The sequence below is a fragment of the Sceloporus undulatus genome, chromosome 4 (assembly GCF_019175285.1).
Source record: "Sceloporus undulatus isolate JIND9_A2432 ecotype Alabama chromosome 4, SceUnd_v1.1, whole genome shotgun sequence".
Classification (NCBI taxonomy): Eukaryota; Metazoa; Chordata; class Lepidosauria; order Squamata; family Phrynosomatidae; genus Sceloporus; species Sceloporus undulatus.
In genome coordinates this window covers 2,504,355-2,525,571 of record NC_056525.1, presented here as the reverse complement: position 1 = coordinate 2,525,571, position 21,217 = coordinate 2,504,355, and the positions used below count along the sequence as shown (strand labels likewise).

The 21,217-nt window shown below is 44.5% G+C and overlaps 2 protein-coding genes across 2 annotated transcripts in view; one reads left to right on the top strand and one right to left on the bottom strand.

The window, feature by feature from the left end:
* LOC121928100 (BPI fold-containing family B member 4-like) overlaps positions 1-465 on the bottom strand; it is an 11,551-nt gene extending 11,086 nt beyond the window's left edge. The window contains exon 1 of the mRNA XM_042462388.1: positions 438-465. Coding sequence (XP_042318322.1) covers positions 438-465 — 28 coding nt within the window. The remainder of the gene's footprint in view (positions 1-437) is intronic.
* A 4,235-nt stretch (positions 466-4,700) lies between these two features.
* On the top strand, positions 4,701-20,849 carry LOC121928099 (BPI fold-containing family B member 4-like). Its single transcript, XM_042462386.1, is given in 10 exon segments — positions 4,701-4,740; positions 5,227-5,355; positions 5,885-6,386; positions 8,717-8,821; positions 12,129-12,272; positions 12,498-12,558; positions 14,620-14,680; positions 16,823-16,847; positions 16,849-16,912; positions 20,757-20,849. Coding segments are annotated over 10 exon segments (1,224 nt in total).
* Positions 20,850-21,217: the final 368 nt, after the last annotated feature.

The window sequence follows — 21,217 nt, the reverse complement described above, 5'->3', positions numbered from 1 at the left end:
TGGGAGTGTCTTGACTGTGTACTCCTGCATGGCAGAATGGGGTTGGTTTGGGTGGCCCTTGGGGTCCCTTCCAATTCTATCATGGTATGATTTTAATGTGTAATATGTCATGTGGTTTTTCTTCTTTTCCGATTGTCTTCCATTTTCTCACCATCTTTTGCAGTAAGTCACATTGTCTCCTGATATGTCCAAAGTACAACAGCCTCAGTTTTAGTCACTGTCACTTCTAATGAAAGCTCAGACTTGTTGTGCTCTTAGACCTATTCTTTTGGCTTTTTGGAAGTCCATGGGATCCACGCAATTCTCCCACATTTCAAATGAGTAGATTTTCTTCCTGTTAGCTTTCTCGGCTGTCCAGCTTTCACAACCATACATAGTAAATGGAAATATGATGAAATGGACCATTCTGACTTTGGTATTTCATGATATAACTTTACACTTCAGGCTCTTGTCCAGTTCCTTCATAGCCACCTTTGTAACTCCTAATCTTCTTCTGATTTCTTGTCTGAAGGCTGCATCCACACTGGAGACATAACCCAGTTTGGCACTGCTTTAATTCTTTCTGGCTCAAGGCTATGGAATTCTGGGAGTTGGAGTTTGTTGTGGGGCCTTCCTTCCTTAAACTCTGCTCTGCTCTGGGCCCACAACAAACTCCAACTCCCAGAATTCCATAGCCTTGAGTCAGGATGCTTAAAAGCAGTGTCAAACCAGGTGCAGCTTGCCATCTCCATTTTGTGGATGACTGAGCCATGGTATAGAAAAATCTTTATTTCAGTGTTTCCATTGTCTGCTTTAAAGGTATGCAAAACACCTGTTCTAAACTTTAGTGTACTCCACCTGTTTCTCAAACCTGGACTCAAGCTTCCTTCCAAAGTACAATGAATACAGTATAATAAAAATATACAAAAGGTTGACAGGGAAATGAAATCAGGCTGCTAACAACATGAAAAATAATGTGCGACATTCAATGAATAATGGGGAAAAAGCAGTTTCAAATCCAGTGCTTTATCTGTTGCATCTCATTGAACTCACACATGGATATAATAATAATAATAATAATAATAATAATAATAATAATAATAATAATATCCTGCTTTTCTTCCAAACTTGGACTCAACGCAGCTTACAGTTTAAAAGAACAGTACTGTACAATTAAAAACATAAGAAATAAATGGATGTCATCTTATTGGTGTTTTATGCACATTGAAGTTTGCTTACACAAGGGATTGTACTTTTGAGAGCATTGCAAAAAGTGTGTGTTCGGTCACATTTGTGTAGGTAGCTGCATTGACTACTGTAATGTCACACAAGCCTGACATCTCGTTGGCAAAATGATCCTTTCTCCATATGAAAAGAAAAAGGATTGGTTAAACAATAGATTGACATGTCCTGTCTCCCATTTCCTAGTATACTGTGGGCCACTACTAGCTTTTTAAAATTCACTTATACTTGAAATTAAAGTCAGCCCAGATGAGTCTTTCTCAGGCTGCCTGGGGAGCTTTTCCAAGGGAGAAAGGATGTAATTCCCCCCCCCCTTTTTTTTTTTATTGGGAGAAAAGGAGCTGATGAGCCTTGAAATTGCCTTTGTTTCAGAAGGCACTCCCTTTGGTTGTGCAATGACCCTTGTTTAGACTGAAGATTCAATGCAGAGTTTATCTCGCCAGGGAATTAGCTGTTCAGTTTACGAGGACAAAGGTGCCATTGAGATCTGGGTTAGTCTGTGGCTGGTGTTAATCTTAGCATCAACTGGAGAAAGATCTTGGCTGTGAACAGGATCCAAACCTGTCAAAATGGGACACGCCATCAACTCTATTATCGGTGTGGTGAAAATTGCAGATCTTCTTACATTGCAATCTCAGGAGAAAGAAAAGCATATTGTAAAAGACAGAAGATCCCTGAAATAAGCACTATTTCCAAGTCTGACATCTTCATTTCAGTGTGTTTTCCATCAGAATCGACAAAACCTCATGAATTCTGGATTCATGACTGTGTAGAACTGGCAGATTTGTCCATGTTCTGGAGCAGAAAAAGGAATTGTGCAGCTCTCCTCATATTGTTGGAATGCAACTCCCAGCATTCCTCACCACTGGCTCTCCTGGCTTGGGACACTGGGAGCTGCAGTCCATTGACATGCAGAGGGCTGAATGCTCAACCCCAGATAGATTATAGACCCATTGAGTGATGAAGAAACATGCCAATAAATTCAATTGATTCAATGGATCTGGACTAATAATAGGATTTGTTTGAAATTCTTCAGTTTTTCTTTTCTTGATAAAGATCCTGCCTGGGAGACGTAGCACCAATGACATAGTTTCCCTATATGCAAAGTCATCTTGGCCTCATTCTGACTTACAAAAAATGTGGTTTGCGATCTGAATCGATGGATCAATTCGACAGCAGAACGTGGTTCCCACTACATTTGCCCTGATCGCATTTTTCCCCTGTAAAATAATCCACTTGTGGTTCATGTTCATGCATGAAATGGTTCAAAATGGACCCGCTGCAGCTGGCCAAAGAGCAAATTTAAATGGATTCCTATCTGCATCTGATTCACTCTTGCGCAGAATCAATTTATCCAAAAAGACGCGGAAAATATCAGTGTCAAAAGGATATGGTTTAAATAGATCTAGTGCATGCCCCCCCCTCTGAATCGCTTCAGCAAATTGATTCAAGTGGGAACCAGGGTCATTTGAACCGGTTCAAATAATTTGCAATCCGGTTTAAAAGGTAGTGGGAATCAGGCCCTTGTACGATCTTTGGGACTAACTGAAAGAGAGATATTGGTAGCATGCACTTTCATAGACTTGAGCCTCCTTCCACAGATGCATTTGGTGGAATAGAAAGCAAGGGACAGACCTATATACGCAATCTGTGTGTGATAATGTCCATAGGAATGCATAACTTTGTGGGTGTGGAAATGAGGTGACAAATTTGGTTTCAACTTATGGCTGTTGGGGAATGAAGGCAGGAGGAAAGCTGTTGCCTAAAGCCAAGTAAATAACCATATGAATGAGTATTGGGCTGTAGTGTGAGAACCAAAAAGAAGATGTGATAAAACCATGAATGCTCAACTTCTTTCTTTCAGTTAGTTTCAAAGGTCCTACAAGATTCCTTTGCATACTGACTTTCCAGACTGATATGGCTATGTCTCTGAATAGTCTCCCTATCTTATCATTCAAATCTCACCTTAAAAGCCAGGCATCTGCATCAAGCAAAGGCGTTCTGCAGTGCTGGCAAGCAGAGTGCTGCTTCCAGCCCCTTCCTGCCATTCAGCCATCGTGTGGCAAGCAGATTCAGGGCCTCAGTGGGATCCCAATATGTACAACCTCTGGTTGCACCATGACATGTTGGTGGGAATGGCTGGAAGCATCATCCGTTGGCACCCCACTGACCAATGCTGCAGATCGCCTTTGCTTGGTGTGAATAAGGGGTGCTTTGAGGGACTCTTGCAGTCATGGCAATGGTGCTACAAATATAAATGTGATTAGCAAAAAGATGTAGGGCCATATGTCTAGCTTATGATATCCTAACCTCTGAACATGGTGCTACCCTTATGTTTAGCATTGCTTTTCACAATCCCACCATGTTACTTAAATTCTCCTTTAAAATTTCCTGAGTCGCTTTTATATGTCATTTCATGGCCTCCTGATGGACTCTGAAGGGCTAAAACAGTCCAGAGGCAGTCTTTTTAAAGGAGGCATTCACACTTACGTTTTTGTCCTGTGGATCTCTGTATCGCTGCTGTGACGCAATACAGGATCGATATTCCCACTATGTTTAATGTGACCGAATCCCTGTGAGGCATTTAAATCCTGGCTAACATTCACACACGTGCTGCTTCACTTCAACATGGAGGCACCTCCATGTCTAGGAATGACAATCCTGATTGATTTGGCAACGAAGATCCAGAATGCTCCAGACCTTTAAAAAATACATACTTAAGGACCTGGTGTAGAATATACCAGGTTAAGTGGGTTTTTCCATACCCCTCCCCTGCAAACGGCGCCAGGTGCGTTTGGGGCCAGTGGGAACATCACAGCAATAACCAAGTTTTACACTGGGTTATTTCCATAGTATGAAGGGCCCAAAGAATCAGACACCATGTGAGCTGGGTTTAGTTTAGATTTAGCAGTGTTTTTGTAGTATCCTTTTAGTCATCTGCTCACCATGGCCTTACGAATATCTTTCCTTCTGCCTTGACTCCTCAATGATCATAGTTAAAACTGAACTTGTCACCTCATCATTGCCAGTCCGAAAAGAAATTCTTTCCAAGCTCTAGTTGGGGAGATAATCCTGAAGACTGAGATGGAGCAGAATGGGAGTTCTGAACCTGCATCCCTGATCTCCATAATCCGATCCATTTAGGTAAATCTTGAAAAGTGATAGCCATTTGCTTGTGTTGTTTATTAGATTAAGGAGACTATTGGATCTCAGCCTCCTCCCAAAGAAATTTACTAAGCCCCACCATCCTTTCTGCCAAATGCACAGAATGGGATACCAAGAGCATTTGGGAACCTGGAGTCCATTTGATACCTCTTGCTTAAGAGTCATTCCAGAGTTTACAAAATAATAAATATTTTCTGGAATATGGCAAACCACACACTGAAGGACAATGCCACTGCCCCCAACAACACCGAGTCCATTATCTCAATGTCCCTGGCACCTGGTTTGGGTCCTCCTCCTGCTTGCCACGCGGATAAATGGCTGTTGCCGCCTCTTTGTTCCCAAAGCCAGAAAGAGGTGAGAGAGTCGGTGGTAATGGGGCAGCTCCAAATGCTCTTGTTGGTTTTGGGGAGGGAAGGCCAAATTTCTCCATTATCCATTGGCCTCAGGAAGAAACACTCAGGTAAAACAGAGGAGGTGCTTCAGAGATGGGTGAAGCCGACTGAGGACTCTTGGAGCAGTAAATCCACTCTGGGATTTAGTCTGACTTTTAAAGGGGTGCTGTCCAAGGTGCTGAACCTGCGTTGGGGGATGAGGCTACTTAGGGGTCTTGCATAGCTTCTTGTACCTCCCAGAGTGGACATATACCATACCACTGATGTGGGAATCTCTACCTGCCATTAGGTAGACTCTCCTCATTGCATTCTAGGTGATTGTTTTCCTTCCATCCATTACCAGTCATTTCTGCACTGCTATTGATGCTGCCCTCCCTCCTCCACACTTATCTTTCTACTGTCCAGGAGCAAGTTCATTGCTGGTAAGAACTGTGTCCTATCTCAACAGGTTTGGCCAGAAACAAGATGTTTGCAGTTTGGTGGGTTGTCTTCTCCAGTTGGTTGTCGCCATCGCTTAGCCAGCAGTTGCTCCCCACGGATGCTGTCATCAGAGTCAATAAGGCTGTCTTGCACAATGGTAAGTTAAATGGGACAGGATCAGGAAGGACAGTATCAGAGGATGGAGCACTCTCCTTATTGAGAGGTCTTTGAACAGAGGTTGGATGGCCAACTCTCAAAAGTGCTTTAGCAGTGGATTTTTGCATGGCAGATGGTTGGATCCCTTCTACCTCTATTAATCTAGAGCTAGCATCCTGTTCACTAGTTTGAAAGACTGTATCTCCCCAAATGAATCTGACAGAATACTAAGATCTTCAATGGAAGACATTATCTTGGCAACTAGCACAGGCTTGCTTAATGAGGTCATGAGAGAGAGCCTTCTCAGTAGCTGCTCCCACCCTCTGGAACTCCCTTCGTAGCAACCTGGCCATGAAAACCCTGTGATAGGTTTGCCTCTGGTTCTTCATAAACCAAGAACAATCTGAGTGCATAAACAAATAAAGACACAAACCATCTGTGACCTGAAAAGAATTCTATTAGCAATGCAGCAGTGGGTCCATCCTGTTCCCTTTCCTAATGAACTCATGTCCTGTGATTTGCTTTTGCAGCTGTCTCCAATTCAATGGCTCAAAGCAATGCCCTCCAAGGAGCAATGAGAGACCTGCCGCCTGGAGATGGAGGAAGTGGTGGTGGTGGTGATGGTGGTCTACTAGGAGGCCTTCTTGGTGGTGGAGGCGGTGGAGGCCTACTAGGAGGACTTACTGGGGGGTTGCTTGGTGGAGGTGGAGGACTGCTTGGTGGGGTCACTGGTGGGTTGCTTGGAGGAGGAGGACCAGGTGGTGGTGGGGCGTATGTTCAGAGACAGGCTGTCTACAGTGCTCCAGGTGCTGGTGGTGGCAATGGTGGTGGTCCTGGTGCTGGTGGCCTGCTAGGACCACGAGGTCTGCTGGGTGATGGAGGTCTGCTTGGCACTGCAGGGATACTTGGTGGTGGTGGTGGTCTCCTGGGTAATGGAGGTCTTCTGGGCAACGGAGGGCTCCTTGGTGGAGGAGGTCTCCTCGGCATCCTCGGGGAAGGAGGTCTACTCACCACGGTCCAGGGGCTTACGGGGTAAGTCTGGTTCTTGGTTCTTGTTGTAGTAATTATTCTGCAGGTTATGTGAGGCATCTGAGCTTCATAGCAGAAATGTCAATAAAAAGAGATTCCTGAGACTGTTACAGGTTGGCACCTTATTGGGTTTTATACACATGTGTAAATTCCTTTACGCATACAGTTGTACTTTTGGGGCAAAAGGGGTGCTCAGTTCATGGTGAAGACTGCTGGAGAGGGAATGTCAGGAAGAAGAAGTGAAGTTAACTCTCAGCCTATTCAGTCTATAGTAGAGGTAGGCAAAGTGGCCCCTAAGGCTTTTGTAGGGGCCTCCCAGCTCCTTTCCCAGATCCCCAAAAGGATAAACTAAATCTCCTGGAAACCACCAGGAGCAGCAGTAGATAGGTTGCAGGATCCTTCTGCATATTAACAAATTTTGTTTTGCAAAGTGGAGGTTTATTTTTCAGTCTCTTATTCAGTCCATGAAGCCCTCAACAGAACCTGAGAGATGCCACAGTTGCCCACCCCTGGTCTGTAGGCAAGACAACAATGCATCAGGTCATACCAGAGAGGGAGCCAGGGTGGTGTAGTAGTTTGAAGGCTGGACTATGGGTTTGATTCCCAGCTCCACCATGAAACCCAGTGGGTGACCTTGGGCAAGTTACACTCCCTCAGTCTCAGGGGAAGACAATGGGAACCCTCCTCTGAACAAATCTTGCCAAGAAAACTCCAAGGTAGATTTGCCTTAAGGTCGCCATAAGTTGGAAACAACTTGAAGGCACAAAACAACATACAAGAGAATGCCCTCATTACTCTTCTCTGGCTCTCTGCCCCTGTGGCCACACAATTGCTTGTGCAAGCATACTTGCACATGCATCCCATTTTTTCACTGCCACTGTGCATGGAACAGGAAAAAAATTCTTTCATAGGTTCAGCACCAGGAAAGCTCACATTCAACTTGGAATAGTTGAGGCAGGAGCAGTGATAGAGTCCAGAGGAATACGCTGCCCACTGAGCTCCGCTTGACCACCACCCTGGCCCAATTCAGGAAGGACCTGAAAACCTTCCTGTTCCAACAGGCATTCCCCGACTAAAAATCCTGTGGGCCTCCCTCCTCTTTCGTGGCCAAGAGGTTGGGCTAATGGGGCATTTTAGCCTGTTTTTATTGTATTTGGTTGTTTTATGTATATGTATTTATTCTGTTTTAATTGTTGATTGGAAGCCACCCTGATCTTGGGAAGGAGCGGGGTACAAATAAAAACTTTATTTTTTATTATTATTATTATTATTATTATTATTATTATTATTATTATTATTATTATTATATCACCAAGGCCAGGGGTTAAAGCAGTTTGGCACCACTTTGACTGACATGACTCTATCCTACAGACTCTTGGGATTTGTACTTTGGTGAGGCATGAGAGCTCTCTGGCACACCAAGCTGAATATCTCGCCAAAATACAAATCCCAGGATTCGACTGGATACTGTCATGGCAGTCAAAGTGGTGCCAAATTGCTGTAATTCTGCAATGTGGATACATGCTAGGTTCCTGATCATCCTGAGAGGACCCTGCCTGCGTACACTTGAATGTCCCTAGGCTCCTTTCAGATGTTTAAAGGAGCACCTTCAGGTCAGAATTTGGACCAGCTGCTCTCTGATGCACATTTGTTATGACCACTTTGAATGCTTGCAAAGCAAGGGTCCTGACCATAGCTAATCCTACGATTATGTGCTTTAGCCTATGTGTTTCAACAGTTTCATGTATTTAGTTCTAAATTGTACAGGGGACCCTTAGTATCCCCAGCAGGTTGGTTCCAGGACCCCCCATTGATGCTGAAATCTGGGGATGCTCAAATCTCAATATATGTAATGACATAGTTAAAATGATGTTGGTAAAATCAAAGATGGCTTTTTGGAATTTATATTTGTTTTAAATGTTTTGAAGCTATAGATGTCTGAAAGAATCTGTGGATATGAAGGGCCAAGTGTATTTTAACCTATATTTACCTCCTCTGCTGAGCCTTGGGAAGGGGGATAAATCATCATCATCATCATCATCATCATCATCATCATCATCATCATCATCATCCAGACTGCAGGAATAAAATAGTTTGACACCACTTTAACTCCCATGGCTTGAGACTTGGGGTTTGTAGCTTGTTGTGGCATCAGAGCGCTCTGAGAGAGAAGGTTAAACATCTCACAGAACTACAGATCCCAGGATTCCATAGGATTGAGCCATGGCAGCTAAAGTGGTGTCAAACTGCTTTATTTCTGCTGTGCAGATGCAGCCTAAACCATAAAAGATGGACTTCTCTGAATGAGCTGTAATTCTGCTTGTTTCTTGCAGGTTACGAATTGTGGAACTGACTCTTCCCAGGATAAACCTGAGGCTTGTACCTGGAATTGGGGTTCACTTGGATTTATATACCCGGGTAGCTCTCAATGGCAAGAGGTAGGGCAACTGGACACATGGACATGTTCTGGAATGAAAATGTCAAGGAGAGCAGCTGAGGTCTTCTCTGTGCTAGGCCTGCCCTCCTCTGACCCACTCCCAAGAAGAAGGCTATAGGAAACCTCCTCTGAATACATCCGGCCAAGAAAACCATAGGATAGGACTATCATACTGGAACCAATGTAGTGTAGTGTTTGAGTTGGGGCAAGAGTCTAGAAGGCCAGGGTTGAAATTCCTTCTCAGCCAATTGGTGACCTTGGGCATGTTACACTCGCTCAGCCATAGAGGAAGGTAGTGGCAAACTACTCCAGACTAAGGAGCTAAGCATAAGGTCCTAACTCAGAATGGTCCCTGGTCTGGTGCAAGGGCAGAGGCAGCTGAGTGTTTACATGCACACATGCCATCATGCCATGGACTCATGTTGCCATGCACCCGTTACCTACCTTTATCTTCATCCATACTAAGAAGACCCCTGTCATCACACCTGTCAGCACCCTGTTTCTTCCTCAGACATGGCAATGGGGGTCTTCTCAGTGAGGTTCATGGCAGAGAATGATAGGTGTGCACAGAGCCATCCAGTCTGCAGGGTGTTGCTGAAGAGTTTCTGAGAAACTCAGCAGCAAACTAGGGGGGGGTGGGATTTCAACTTGTCTCAAGGCCGCTTTGTGCCAGGATTGGACTGGGGCCACCAAATCGGCTTCCAGTCTGCCCAGTCCCAGCCTGGGGATATTCCCCTGTGTTGTCTGGACAGGATGACCTGAGGCTGGGGGAGGGGGAATGGACATGGGCTTTTGGGCCCATATGGACAAGCCCCCAAGGAGATTTTCACGCAGAGCGTTTATACTACAATTACAGTATAGTTGTAAAACAGCTCCTTTGGCAATACTTATCACATGACATCACCATAGCTGCTATGCCTGCGATTTGTGGTTAGGGTGTCCCTTTGCTTCATTCACACTGGTGGCATTGCTCTGGAACGAACTGGTCAAATTCGGGGGGCTGCCTCCTGAAGCTCTCCAGAAGCAAGTGCTGACTACCAATCAGGGGCATTTTAACACAAATGCCCTCTTGGAGAATTCGGGTTTAAGGTGAAGGTGCCTGGCTGTCAATCAAAGTTAGTTCACCAATGGTCATAGGTGACGTTTCCAGTACTGATTGGGGCATCAGATGTGTGCTTTCCACCCCTCCCTTTTTTTAAAGGACCAGGCACCACTTGTCAAATTTAAAAACCTCTGGGGTGTGTGTGTGTTGTGGGCATTTGGGTCAGTGTTGTAGATTAGGATCTGCCCTTGGCCCCATTTTCAACCTCAAAATGAAAGCTAGTGCCATCTCTGTAGCCTGTATCCTACTCCCTTGGCACCCCAGAAAGCCTCATACACAGGTAATAACAACAACCGCAGCAGCAGCAACAACAACAACAACAACATTAATTCCTCACCTTGGAATGCCAGAAAAGGATGCATTTTTTTTTTGGGCTTTCCCTAGGCTACCCCTGAATTCCTTAGAGACAGTAGCAAAAGCTGCATCAATTGCCAAGTTGCAACATTACATTCGAATTCTAAGGGGGCATTCATTCTCATTGCAGCAGTCATTCCAAAGGAAAAAACATGCACATTTTTTTGCCAAAAATAATTAAAAAAAATAAAATCCAAAGGAAAAAGGTCTCTGCTGGATATCAGAGGCTTCCTTTGCTGTAGTGCCCTGACTTGCTCTGAATTGACCCTTTCTCCTGCTCACAATCTATCTATATATATCTATATATCTTTACCTACAAATATGCGCATTTTTCACCAAAAATAATTTTAAAAAATATAAATCAAAGGGAAATGGTCCCTGATGGATAGCAGAAGCTTGGCCTCTTCTGCCCCCACCTGCCCTGAATTGACCCCATCAGTCACCCCCTTTTTGCCTCCTGTCACCCTTTGCATCCAGCGATTCCCCTTTTTTCGGCTCTTTCCTCCTCCTCCTCCCCCTCCCCTCCGATGAGGGGAGGGAATACTCTGACCTCTGCCCATCCCCTGACCATAATCCCTCCCTGAATTTGCCCTGAATATGATTGAGGGCAAGTTCATATTTCACTGAACCTGGGTCTTTTGAGAAAAGATGAATTTTAGCCTGATTCTGGATACCCCGGGGTAAGGGGCATTTCCTTGTGCAAGCCTCGACATGGATTGTGACAGAATTGGGCCCAATATGAACTTCACGTGGAAGAATCGAGTTCAAAACCGGTGTAAAAGGTAATGTGAATGGCCCCAATGTTGAAGGGAAAACCTGTCAATTGCTCCCAATCATGCTACAGTCCCATGTGCAAAATGTCATTGTTGTGATTGTTGCAATATCAGCAGTCCCTTGGTGTTGATGTCTCTTCTTCCTTTCCTCCGTCTCCTCTTCCCCCTGCTATTCCCAAGCAGCCTGATTTAACTTAATATTTTTACCCTATGTCTTTTCTTTTTTAAAATTTTTAGACTTAAATTGCATTAGCAAAGCTCTGGAATTGTGTTAAAAAGTAAAAATAAAAATAAAATACATGCTAAAGGCATGCTCGATAGGCATTGTGCAAGGTGGTGGATTTAGGGGAATCTGGAAAAGAGCGCAATGGTAGCAGCAGCCCTGGCTGCAGCATTGAGAAGACATCTGATCATGGTTGCTCACAGATATAATTCCATTTTCTTTAACAAGTGTGATTGTGGCGAGGATGGGGCTTGTCCACATCCTTCCTGAATTCTGGCAAATTCTGTGAATTTGTAGTCCAAAAAAAAGGATTGTCCAAACTGTGTCCTGGTAACACATTTGTTGGAAGCCCCTGGTTCCTCACTCAAAGATGGTGTTGACTAGGGTTGCATCCAGACTAGAGAAATAACCCAGTTTGGCACTGCTTTAACTGCCCTGGCTCAAGGCTATGGCATTCTGGGAGTTGGAGTTTGTTGTGGGGCCTTCCTTCCTTAAGCTCTGCTCCGCTCTGGGCCCACAACAAACTTCAAATCCCAGAATTCCATAGCCTTGAGCCAGAGCACTTAAAGCAGTGCCAAACTGGGTTATTTCTCTAGTCTGGATGCAAGCCTGGTGCAACATTTGTCTCATCTGACAGCAAGACCCCTTCTTTTATGCTTCTTCTTCTCTCCTTCCAGATGTTGCTATATTGTAACTCCCAGCATTCCTCACCAATGTTTGTTCTGGCCAGGGAGCTGATGGGAGTTGCAGTATGAGCCAATTTCAGGGGGGGAAACAGAGATCAGCTTAAAAGCACTGTGCATGTCTTTGCAGAGAGGATTAGCCTAATCCATTTTCCCTTCTCCTTCCAATGCAGTTTCCTGGGTTTGTTGGACATTGCGGTGGAGGTGAACATCACAACCACTGTCCGGTTGACCATGGATGGGACAAGTTACCCCAAGCTGGTGATTGACCACTGTGACACTCTTCTTGGAGGCATTAAAATCAGACTCCTCCGGGGGTAAGTACCATCTACTACAGACCATACACATATAAATCAATGGGAGAGATGCCTATGATTTCTTCTCCAAAGACAACATTGTGAGGGGTCTTTTCAACACTCAGGTCTTCTTAATGGCTCAGTTCCGTGAGACAACATCTTGGAAGATTGCAAATATGTATCGTATTTATTGGACAGATATCCTTTCACTTTCTTCTCATTGGCTTCTTTCCTTCTTCTCTCTAGCCTGCTTCCAATTGTGGATAATTTATTAGCCCGTGTACTTAACAGGCTTCTTCCTGACCTGGTAAGTAATACTGATAGTTACATTTTACTCTATATTAAAAGATCTCAGGGTGACATACAATGAACTCAGTTCAAAACAATACAAAATGAAAAGAGCAAAACAAGAGAACTGGATGAAACAAAGACATAGCCGTGTGAGTATGGATCAATATGCAAAGGGACTGAGAGAACGAAAGAAGTTGGCAGCACGAGCTTTTGTAGACTTAAGTCCACTTCCTCAGATGCATCTATGATAAACCTATGAAAGCTTATTATTTATTTATTTATTGGTTTTCTATCTTGCCTTTCTACCAAAGTGGGATTCAAGGCAGGTATGCTACCAACTTCTTTCTTTCTCTCAGTTAATCTGAAAGGTATAAAAATATTCCTTGTTGATATGTGCCTTCAAGTCCACTCCAACTTATGGTGACCCTCTGCTAAGGTTTTCTATGCCTGGTTGATTCAGAGGAGGCTTTCCCTGGCCTTCCTCTGAGGCTGAGAGAGGGTGACTTGCTCATGGGGTTTTCTCAGTAGAAGAGGATTGCTGTGGCCTTCCTCCAAGGCTGAAAGAGTGTGACCTGCCCAAGGTCCCAGCTCCAAAAAGGACTTATATTGGTGTAACCAATGGTTATGATGGCATACATCACCAACTAGATTCCAGCCTAAAACAAGGATCAGAATCCTCTTGGTGACATAAGGAAATGCAAGTCCATTTTAATCATGTATATGTATTTTTATGCTCAGTGTGATGGTGGGACTCATTTCTGCAGTCTGTGCTGATGCTCAAGCTCCTTACTTTCCCTCCTTGGCCATTTAGTGATGAGGGTTTACTAGGGTGCAGGGCAGGTAGGCACTATCTGGTGTGCTTCACCACCTGGCCACAGGGCAACAATGTCATCTTACTGGACATCCCAGAAGTCCTCTGGATGTTGGGAAGGTTATGTCCTGTTTCCTTGTGGCCAGCTGATGAATCATAGAGTTGGAAGAGAGACTAGCTAGATGCTTCCTGTCTGCCTCCCAAATCCTCTTGAAACCAAATGGTCACAGAAAGCACTCCAGCAGGAGGAGACTATTACATCATAGAATCATAGATGGGATTCTATGGGATTCTGAAGATGAAGAGACCGCAAGGGCCATCCAGTCCAAACCCCTTCTGCCATGCAGGAACTTACAATCAAAGCATCCCCAACAGATGGCCATCTAGCCTCTGTTTAAAGACTTCCAAAGAAGGAGATTCCATTACACTTCGAGGAAGGAGTGTGTTCCACTGTCGAATAGCCCTTATGTCCAGGAAGTTCCTCCTAATGTTGAGGTGGAATCTCCTTTCCTGTAGTTTGCATCCATTTCTCTTTGTCCTATTCTCTGGAGCAGAAGAAAACAAGCTTGCTCCCACCTCAATGTGACATCCCTTCAAATACTTAAACAGGGCTGTCCTATCACCTCTTAACCCTCATTTCTCCAGGCTAGTGAAAGGGCAGAGGAAAAAAGGGAGTCCACTTAGGCTGCATCTGGACTGCAGAAAACATGCTTTCACTGCCATGGCTCAGTGCCATGGAATTTTGCAATCTGTAGTTTTGGGAGCTATTTAGCATTTTCCGCCAGAGAGCTCTGGTGTCACAACAAATGACAAATTAAAGGATTCCATAGGAGGTTAATGCTGTGTCAAACTGCATTATTTCTGCAGTGCAGATGCAGCCTTACTTATACCTGGTGGAACTCTGTACTCTCTTTCTGTCATCACGGTTTTCAGGTTCTGGTGTAATGGAGGAGTCCCATTTAATACATGTTAGGAAAAAACATGGTTCCAGTGTCTGTGCGCTAGATCTCTTTCTCAGGTCATAACTGAACAAGAGTTTCTCTTTCACACAATCTCTGTTGAAATCTATGGAAGCTTACAAAGACGGACCTTACCCTTTGTGTCTCACTATCATCCCTGGTTTTGGCTTCAGAGGCCCTGTGTTTCTTATAAAATAATCTTGGAGAAGAAGAAAAAGCATTGAGGGAAAAGGAATAATGGTTCACACAATTGCCATTGTTTTTTAATCTCCTGTCAAATACCTCATTACAATGTTGGGTTTTCCAGCTTTGTCCTGTCATTGATGTTGTCCTTGGTCTTGTCAACGATCAGCTGGGATTTGTGAACTGTAAGTTTTTGCTTCTGATTCTCTTTTTCTGTTCTTCTAAATCTCTTCTGTATTCCCTCCCATGATGAGCATTTGTCACTTAGTTCATCATCGACAAAGAAGAATAGCTTCTCTGAAACCATATGCAAACTGCTATTGCTTGGAAATGTTGCTTTTGAGGGACTGTAAATCCCAGAATATTACATCTGACATGGTACTAGGGGATTTGAAGGGGTGTCACATTGAGGATGGAGCAACCTTTTTTCCTGTTGCTCCAGAGAAGAAGGAAAGGACCCAGAACAATGGATGCAAGTCACAGGAAAAGAGATTCCTCCTCAGCATTCGGAGGAACTTCCTGACAGTAAGGGCTGTTTGACAGTGGAATGCACTCCTTCCTTGGAGATTATAATGGAGTCTCCTTCCTTGGAGGTCTTTAAGCAGAGGCTGGATGGTCATCTATCAATGGGAATGCTTTGATTGAGAGTTCCTGCATGGCAGACTGGGGGTGGACTAGATAGCCCTTGAGGTCTCTTCTAACTATTAAGTTTATCATACACCATTTCCAGACCAATCTGGACACAGGATGGGATCTGCATGGAACAGGTAAGAATGGATGCTATTGTGCAGGAGAATACAGCCAATGCCACTGAGAGTCCTTAAGCCGTACCACATCCATGCTATGGCAGCTGAATTTTAAGAACAATTTTGAACCATTCTTCAAAATCGGCTGCCATAGCACAGATGTGAAATGGCTTGGGGACTTCCAGCAGTATTGGCCACATTCTCCTGTGTGGTAATACTCGTTCTTGCCCGTTCCATGCAGATCCCATCCCGTGCCCACAACGGTCTGGAAATGGCATGTGATAAACTTATATGATTCTATCATTCTATGACATATGAGCATGCAACCTGGAGTTATAAAGAATCGTAGGATCACAGGGTTGGAAGGGACACAAGGATCATCTAATCTGACCCTCTTCCATGCAGGAATACACAACTAAAACACATCCAGCCTCTGTTTTTAAAACAAAAAACCCTCAAAAGAAACGTAGGCCACCACCTCTCTGACGGAGGAGTCTATTCCACTGTTGAACAGTTCTTATTCTCAGGAAGTTCTTACTAATGTTGTAGCCAAGGGTCCGTTTAGGGGAATTTTATTATTGTTGTTATTAGTTCAAATATTGCAAGAGGAGGGCCTGCTACGACGGCCCTTGCAGAATCGTCTCCCGATGTGTATACAGAGTAGACCTGGGGATTCCAATAAATAGAGCTGAGACAGACTTTAATAACTAGATGTCTAATTTATTGAAATAGGGGAAACACATTTGTTGCGCATACACACACACATGCATTCAAGGCTCAGGAAAAGCAGGAGTTAGCATGGAATAGGATTTTAGGCATCACTGGGGTGATACATACCAGAATGTAGACTCCCTCCAGGAATCCAAATGGAGTATGATGAGGATGGCATGAGGCTCAGCCATGGAATGACTGGCCAGAGTCGGTCAGGGTTCAAGGGACAGAGCTTCCCCCTGAAGTCCAGATGGCCCAGTGAACAGGCAAATCTGAGGTATTTTATGGCAAAATCTTTGCTTCTGGCCAGGTGTTTGTGTGTGAGAACCAAGGTGTTGATTACTTTCTTTCACCTGGGTGTCCCGTCTGATTGTCTTAGTGTCTTAAGTGCTCGGACAAACAGCCTGGGGAGGGAGAGTAGGCCTCAGGCAAGGCAACATTGCTCTTCCCGGTCTCTTGTTACTCTTTATGCGACTCCCTAGGATATGATGATGTGGATGATGCCCCTCAGGGGTGTTGTACATGTCTTCATGCCTGCTGGCAATGGAGGACAGGCTATAGAGTTCATCTAGGGGTCATTAAGGGCTATCATTTATACCAAAATTTATATTGAGCAGCATGGGTAAATGTTTGGTGGAATCTCTTTCTTGTAATTTGAATCCATTGGTTCATGTACTAGTCTCTAGAGCAGCAGAAAATAGCTTGTTCCATCTTCACATCATGGCATCCTTCGGATCACAAATATGCATGTGTGCAACACACAGGATATTGGTTCAGTGTCTATGCTATCTGGCCATGGGAACATGGAGTCAATAAAATGGAGTCAATAAGAGCGCCCAAGACTTTCCTCTTGTCTTTCTCTTCCTACAGCACTGGTTCCTCTTGGTGTACTGGGAGTTCCAGTACACTGTTTCCAGCCTTCCACTTGTCACGGGACAGTTCCTGGAGATCAATTTAAATGTAAGTCCAGCTTGGCTGGATGGGTTCACTGTGCAGTGCCTGCCCTCCTCTGACTCCCTTCTAACAGCATGCAGCAGGGCAAGGAAAGTGACTATAGTTGCCCATGGCGCTTGGAACAAGCAGAGCTAGGAAGGTGAGCAAAAACTAGCAGGTCCCTGTATTGGTGAAATAAATGCCTGCTCAAACTGACAAGGGTCCTCAAACTCTTTCTCACTGGTTTCGGATGCAGGGTTAGATACTATTCTAAAAAGGCATTGAGCATGTAAATTGACAATATAGGGATTTTTAAAGAACTTTGAGAATGTCCTATGGATATTATCCCTCCGGTATATTTGAACAGGCAGTTTTTTTGGAATTGTTTAAAACAGAAATAGCAATAGCATTTACATTTGTTTGAAACTTGTTCATTCTTGTGCCCTTGCTTTAGACCATAGTTGGAGCAATGCTGGCCCCCTTTTGACTACCACTGGGCAAGCCAGAAGCCATTCCCTTGCCCGCCAGGGTGCCCATGCCTCCAATGCCACCAAGGCCGAGACTACCAACTCCAGCTGGGACTCTCTGTGAATTTCTCTGAGTGCTTGTGTGCTGTCCTGCAGAAGAAAGGGCTCTGGACATCGACATCTCAGATGGGATGGTGAGTGGAGGGACGCCTTTGGGTGGAAACCATGCCTTACTGGATGCAGCTCGGAAAGTGTGGTATGTTGAGTCTGGGGAAGGGAGGTTAAGGTTGATGATATGATGCCTGTTTAAACATTGGAGGGGAATCAAGCCAAGATGGTGGAAAGCAATAACCTTCCTGGTCCTTGCTCAGTCTCTCCAAAATGATCATTTGGAAAACTGCATGATTTTTGATGGTTGTATCTTGAAAGGGGACGATTGGTGTACCCAATGTCTGCTTCATTCTACACCTCCTCTTTTGATATCAAGATATGCTAATTTCGATCTTGGTTAATTTTCCTGGCTATGACTGGCTTTCCACAGCTGAACTTATTCAGACCTTCTTATATGGCCACAGATGTGCTATATGGCTACTTTCCCACACCGAGGGAGCCTTCCCAGCTATGTAATTAATTCTATGTCTAGTTGATACTAAAGGGATGTCCTGGTGGCACATAGCTTGGAAGGCTCCCTCAGTGTGGGAAGTAGCCAGCCATATAGCATATTGTGGCCATATAGAAGGTCTTGACAGGTTCAGCATGTGGGAAAGCCAGTACAAAGCCAGGAAAAAAATGATCAAAGTCAGAATTAACCTAATCATTCACTGATAAGAATTGTGGTGGGCGATAGACCTGGTATTTTATGAATGAAAATACAACAAGATTACCTCCTCTGGGAGTGATCCCTCTTGTCCAGGGACATTTTGTGTGATTGGTCAGTCTTTAAATACATTCGTTCATTATTCCCCCCCCCCTGGGAAATTTAGGGATTTCTAGAGAACTGGGGGTCCTGGGGGTGGACCATCCAAACTGAGAGTGGCCAGAAAAATGGGCTTTAAAAAAACGTTACAGAGCGGAGGGGGAGGCTACCCAATGTGTGTAATTCACCTTTGGGGTCAAGAAAAGGGTTATCGTCTAAAGTATCTGGGGGATGCAATGGCCACAGAAAAAGCCTTGGGGACCCCATGTGCCCCAGTGAAAGGCACTCTGCATATGCTCAGAAGTGAGCAATGCAGGCCAGCTGAGTCCTAGCAGACTGGAACCAGGATTAATTAGGCAAACCCTAGTCAGATTAAGCCTTCTTATTCAGAAAGAAAGAAGTCTGTCAATTTGCGTCCTCTATGTATCTTCCACACAATTTCCTTTCTTTCCTTTGTTTGCTATTTGCAGTTCCCTGCACTTCCTCCTCTGACCACCTCAAACTTGGGGGATTGTTCCTGCGGTAAGTCCACTCCATTTGGCCTTGTCTGGTTTTTTTGCTATGCCCAAACTCTACTTATCACCCTGCTGTGAAAGCCTTGGCAAGGCTGTTACACATCCGCTGCCTAGCTTTTTTTTTGACCAGTGAAATGGGCACGATCTAAAGTGGGTTGTGTTGTTGTGGGCCAAGGGTTTAATTAAGTAAAGTTATGGTTAAGGTTTTTAGGCAGAATCAATGCAGTGTGCCCCCTTTAATTACCATGGCTCAATGTATGGGCATTCTGGGATTTGCAGTTGTGAAATATTTTGGCCTTTTGTAGAGCGAGAGCTCTGGTGCAACAGCAAATTATAACCTCGGTTTCATAGCACTGAGCCATGGCATTTAAAGTGGTGTCAAGCACGTTAGTTCTGCAGTGTAGTGCAAAAAATAGGCCTCTGGTAAACCAGGGTTGGAATCCCTGCTTGCCATGTTTGTAAAGCGCAGGTACCTGGCTGGCCCTATTAGATAATGATGTGATCACAATGATGTAAAGTCAAAGGCTTTCACAGCTGGATCCATAGTTTTTTGGGGAGCTATGCAGCCATGTTCTGGAAGAGTTTATTCCTGATGTTTCACCAGCATCTGTGGCGGGGGAGGATCTTCAGGAATGTGACCTAAAGAGAGTGGGGTATATATTATATGTGCTTGAGGGAAGTGATATGCAGTTTCGCTGTGATGTTCTGTTGTTGAATGGCAAGGCCTCGGTGGGGGGGGGGGGGGGGTCTATTGAATTATGCTCATTGTCTGCTATGAGAAACCCCCTGATACTGAATGGTTTTCCTTGCATTTGCTAGGTCTTTTGTGTTTTCAGGACTGGTAGCCAAACTTTACTAGCTTTAAGGGTTTCTTCTTTCCTGTTGAGTTGTCCAGGTGTTATGGATTCAATGGTTCCTTTGCATTCTGACCTGATAGTTGTTCTGGACCATGCTGACAGCTATCAGGTCAGATGCCAAGGGAAGGGACTGAAATCCACAAAACACCTCAACAACCTCAACAGGGAAGATGAAACCCTAAAATAAGCAAAAATGGTCCCAGTTCTGAAAAAAACCACCAAATCAAGAACCAGCAAATGCAAGGGAAAACCACCGAGGGCCAGGGCTTTCCCAGCCGACAATGACCATTAATTCAATAGTTACCCTGGAGTTAACCACACTAGGGAGATCCTGCTGGAAACGGGGTGTTAAACTAGGTTCATTTTTTAAAAACTTGCACATTCGGGTAGTTTACATACTAGGGACGGCCAAAGTGAATATCACAAAGTTAGTCCAAACGCAAAGCAGAGAAGAACGGCAGCCAGGTTGTTCTGAAAGTTAAAAGCTGCCATTTTTCTCTGCTTTGCATCCGGATTAACTTTCACTTTAACAGTGAAATAGTCTGATCAACTTTGGGATTTACTGAGCTTGTTGTTTGTTTAAATCTAGTTTAGCTCCCGTTTCAGCGGGATCTCTAGTGTGATAAAATTCCCCTGCAGTCTTGACTTCAGCAAAAGAAAAATACAAAGATTAACATGTAAATCGCTTCCTCTCAACCAAGGGTCACATAGTGTGTGTGTTGTGTGTTGTGTGTGTGTGTGTGTTACAAGTATACCCACTCTCTCCATGCAGCATTCTCTGAAAATGCCAGCCACAGAGCTGGCAAAACATAAGGATAAAACTCTTCCAGAACACAGCCACACCACTGAAAAAACACACAAACACTGGTATGATGATGGAATCCATGGATGAACTTGGGCAAGTCGTATTCTCTCTCTCAGATGAAGAGGATGTCAATGGCAATCCTCCTAATTGTGCCAAAGTAAAATCTTGGAGAGGGCTCACTGTACATCAGCTTCCCTTGAGTCACGTAACAATGACAAGTGTGATGCCAGTGTTTGTGAGTCAAGTTCAGACAAAGAAGTCTCCCTGAAGTCCGCTCTGCCGTGACCAATTGTTTCTGTGGCCATCCACAGGTTTTCCGGATGTTCCCAGAGCCACGTCCTCTGCTTCTGAAGGTGATGGTCCCTGAGGTTCCATCTGTGAAGCTGCCGAAAGACAGGGCCTGATCCACCTTAAAGACTGCAGAGGTCCTGGCCTCCAAGCCAAACAATGAATACCAATCTCTCTGTCCTAAACATTGTGGTATGGAAGACTATGGAGATTATCACACACAGACGGGATGGAATGGGATCCTGTACATGACGTGATCGTTGAAAGCCTTTCATAATGTAGCACTGTCCTGTCATTATCCTGCCATTGAAATGGCATTGCTTTAACGTGAACTCCCATTAGTGCAAAATGCCGGGAATGGCACTTCAATGATGAGACAATGACAGGATCAGCGGTGATGTCATATGAAAGTCTTTCGCACAATCACTGTCACTCGTATTTCTGGGATAATGTCGGGAAGCGTGACATCGTCTGAAGTCCTCTG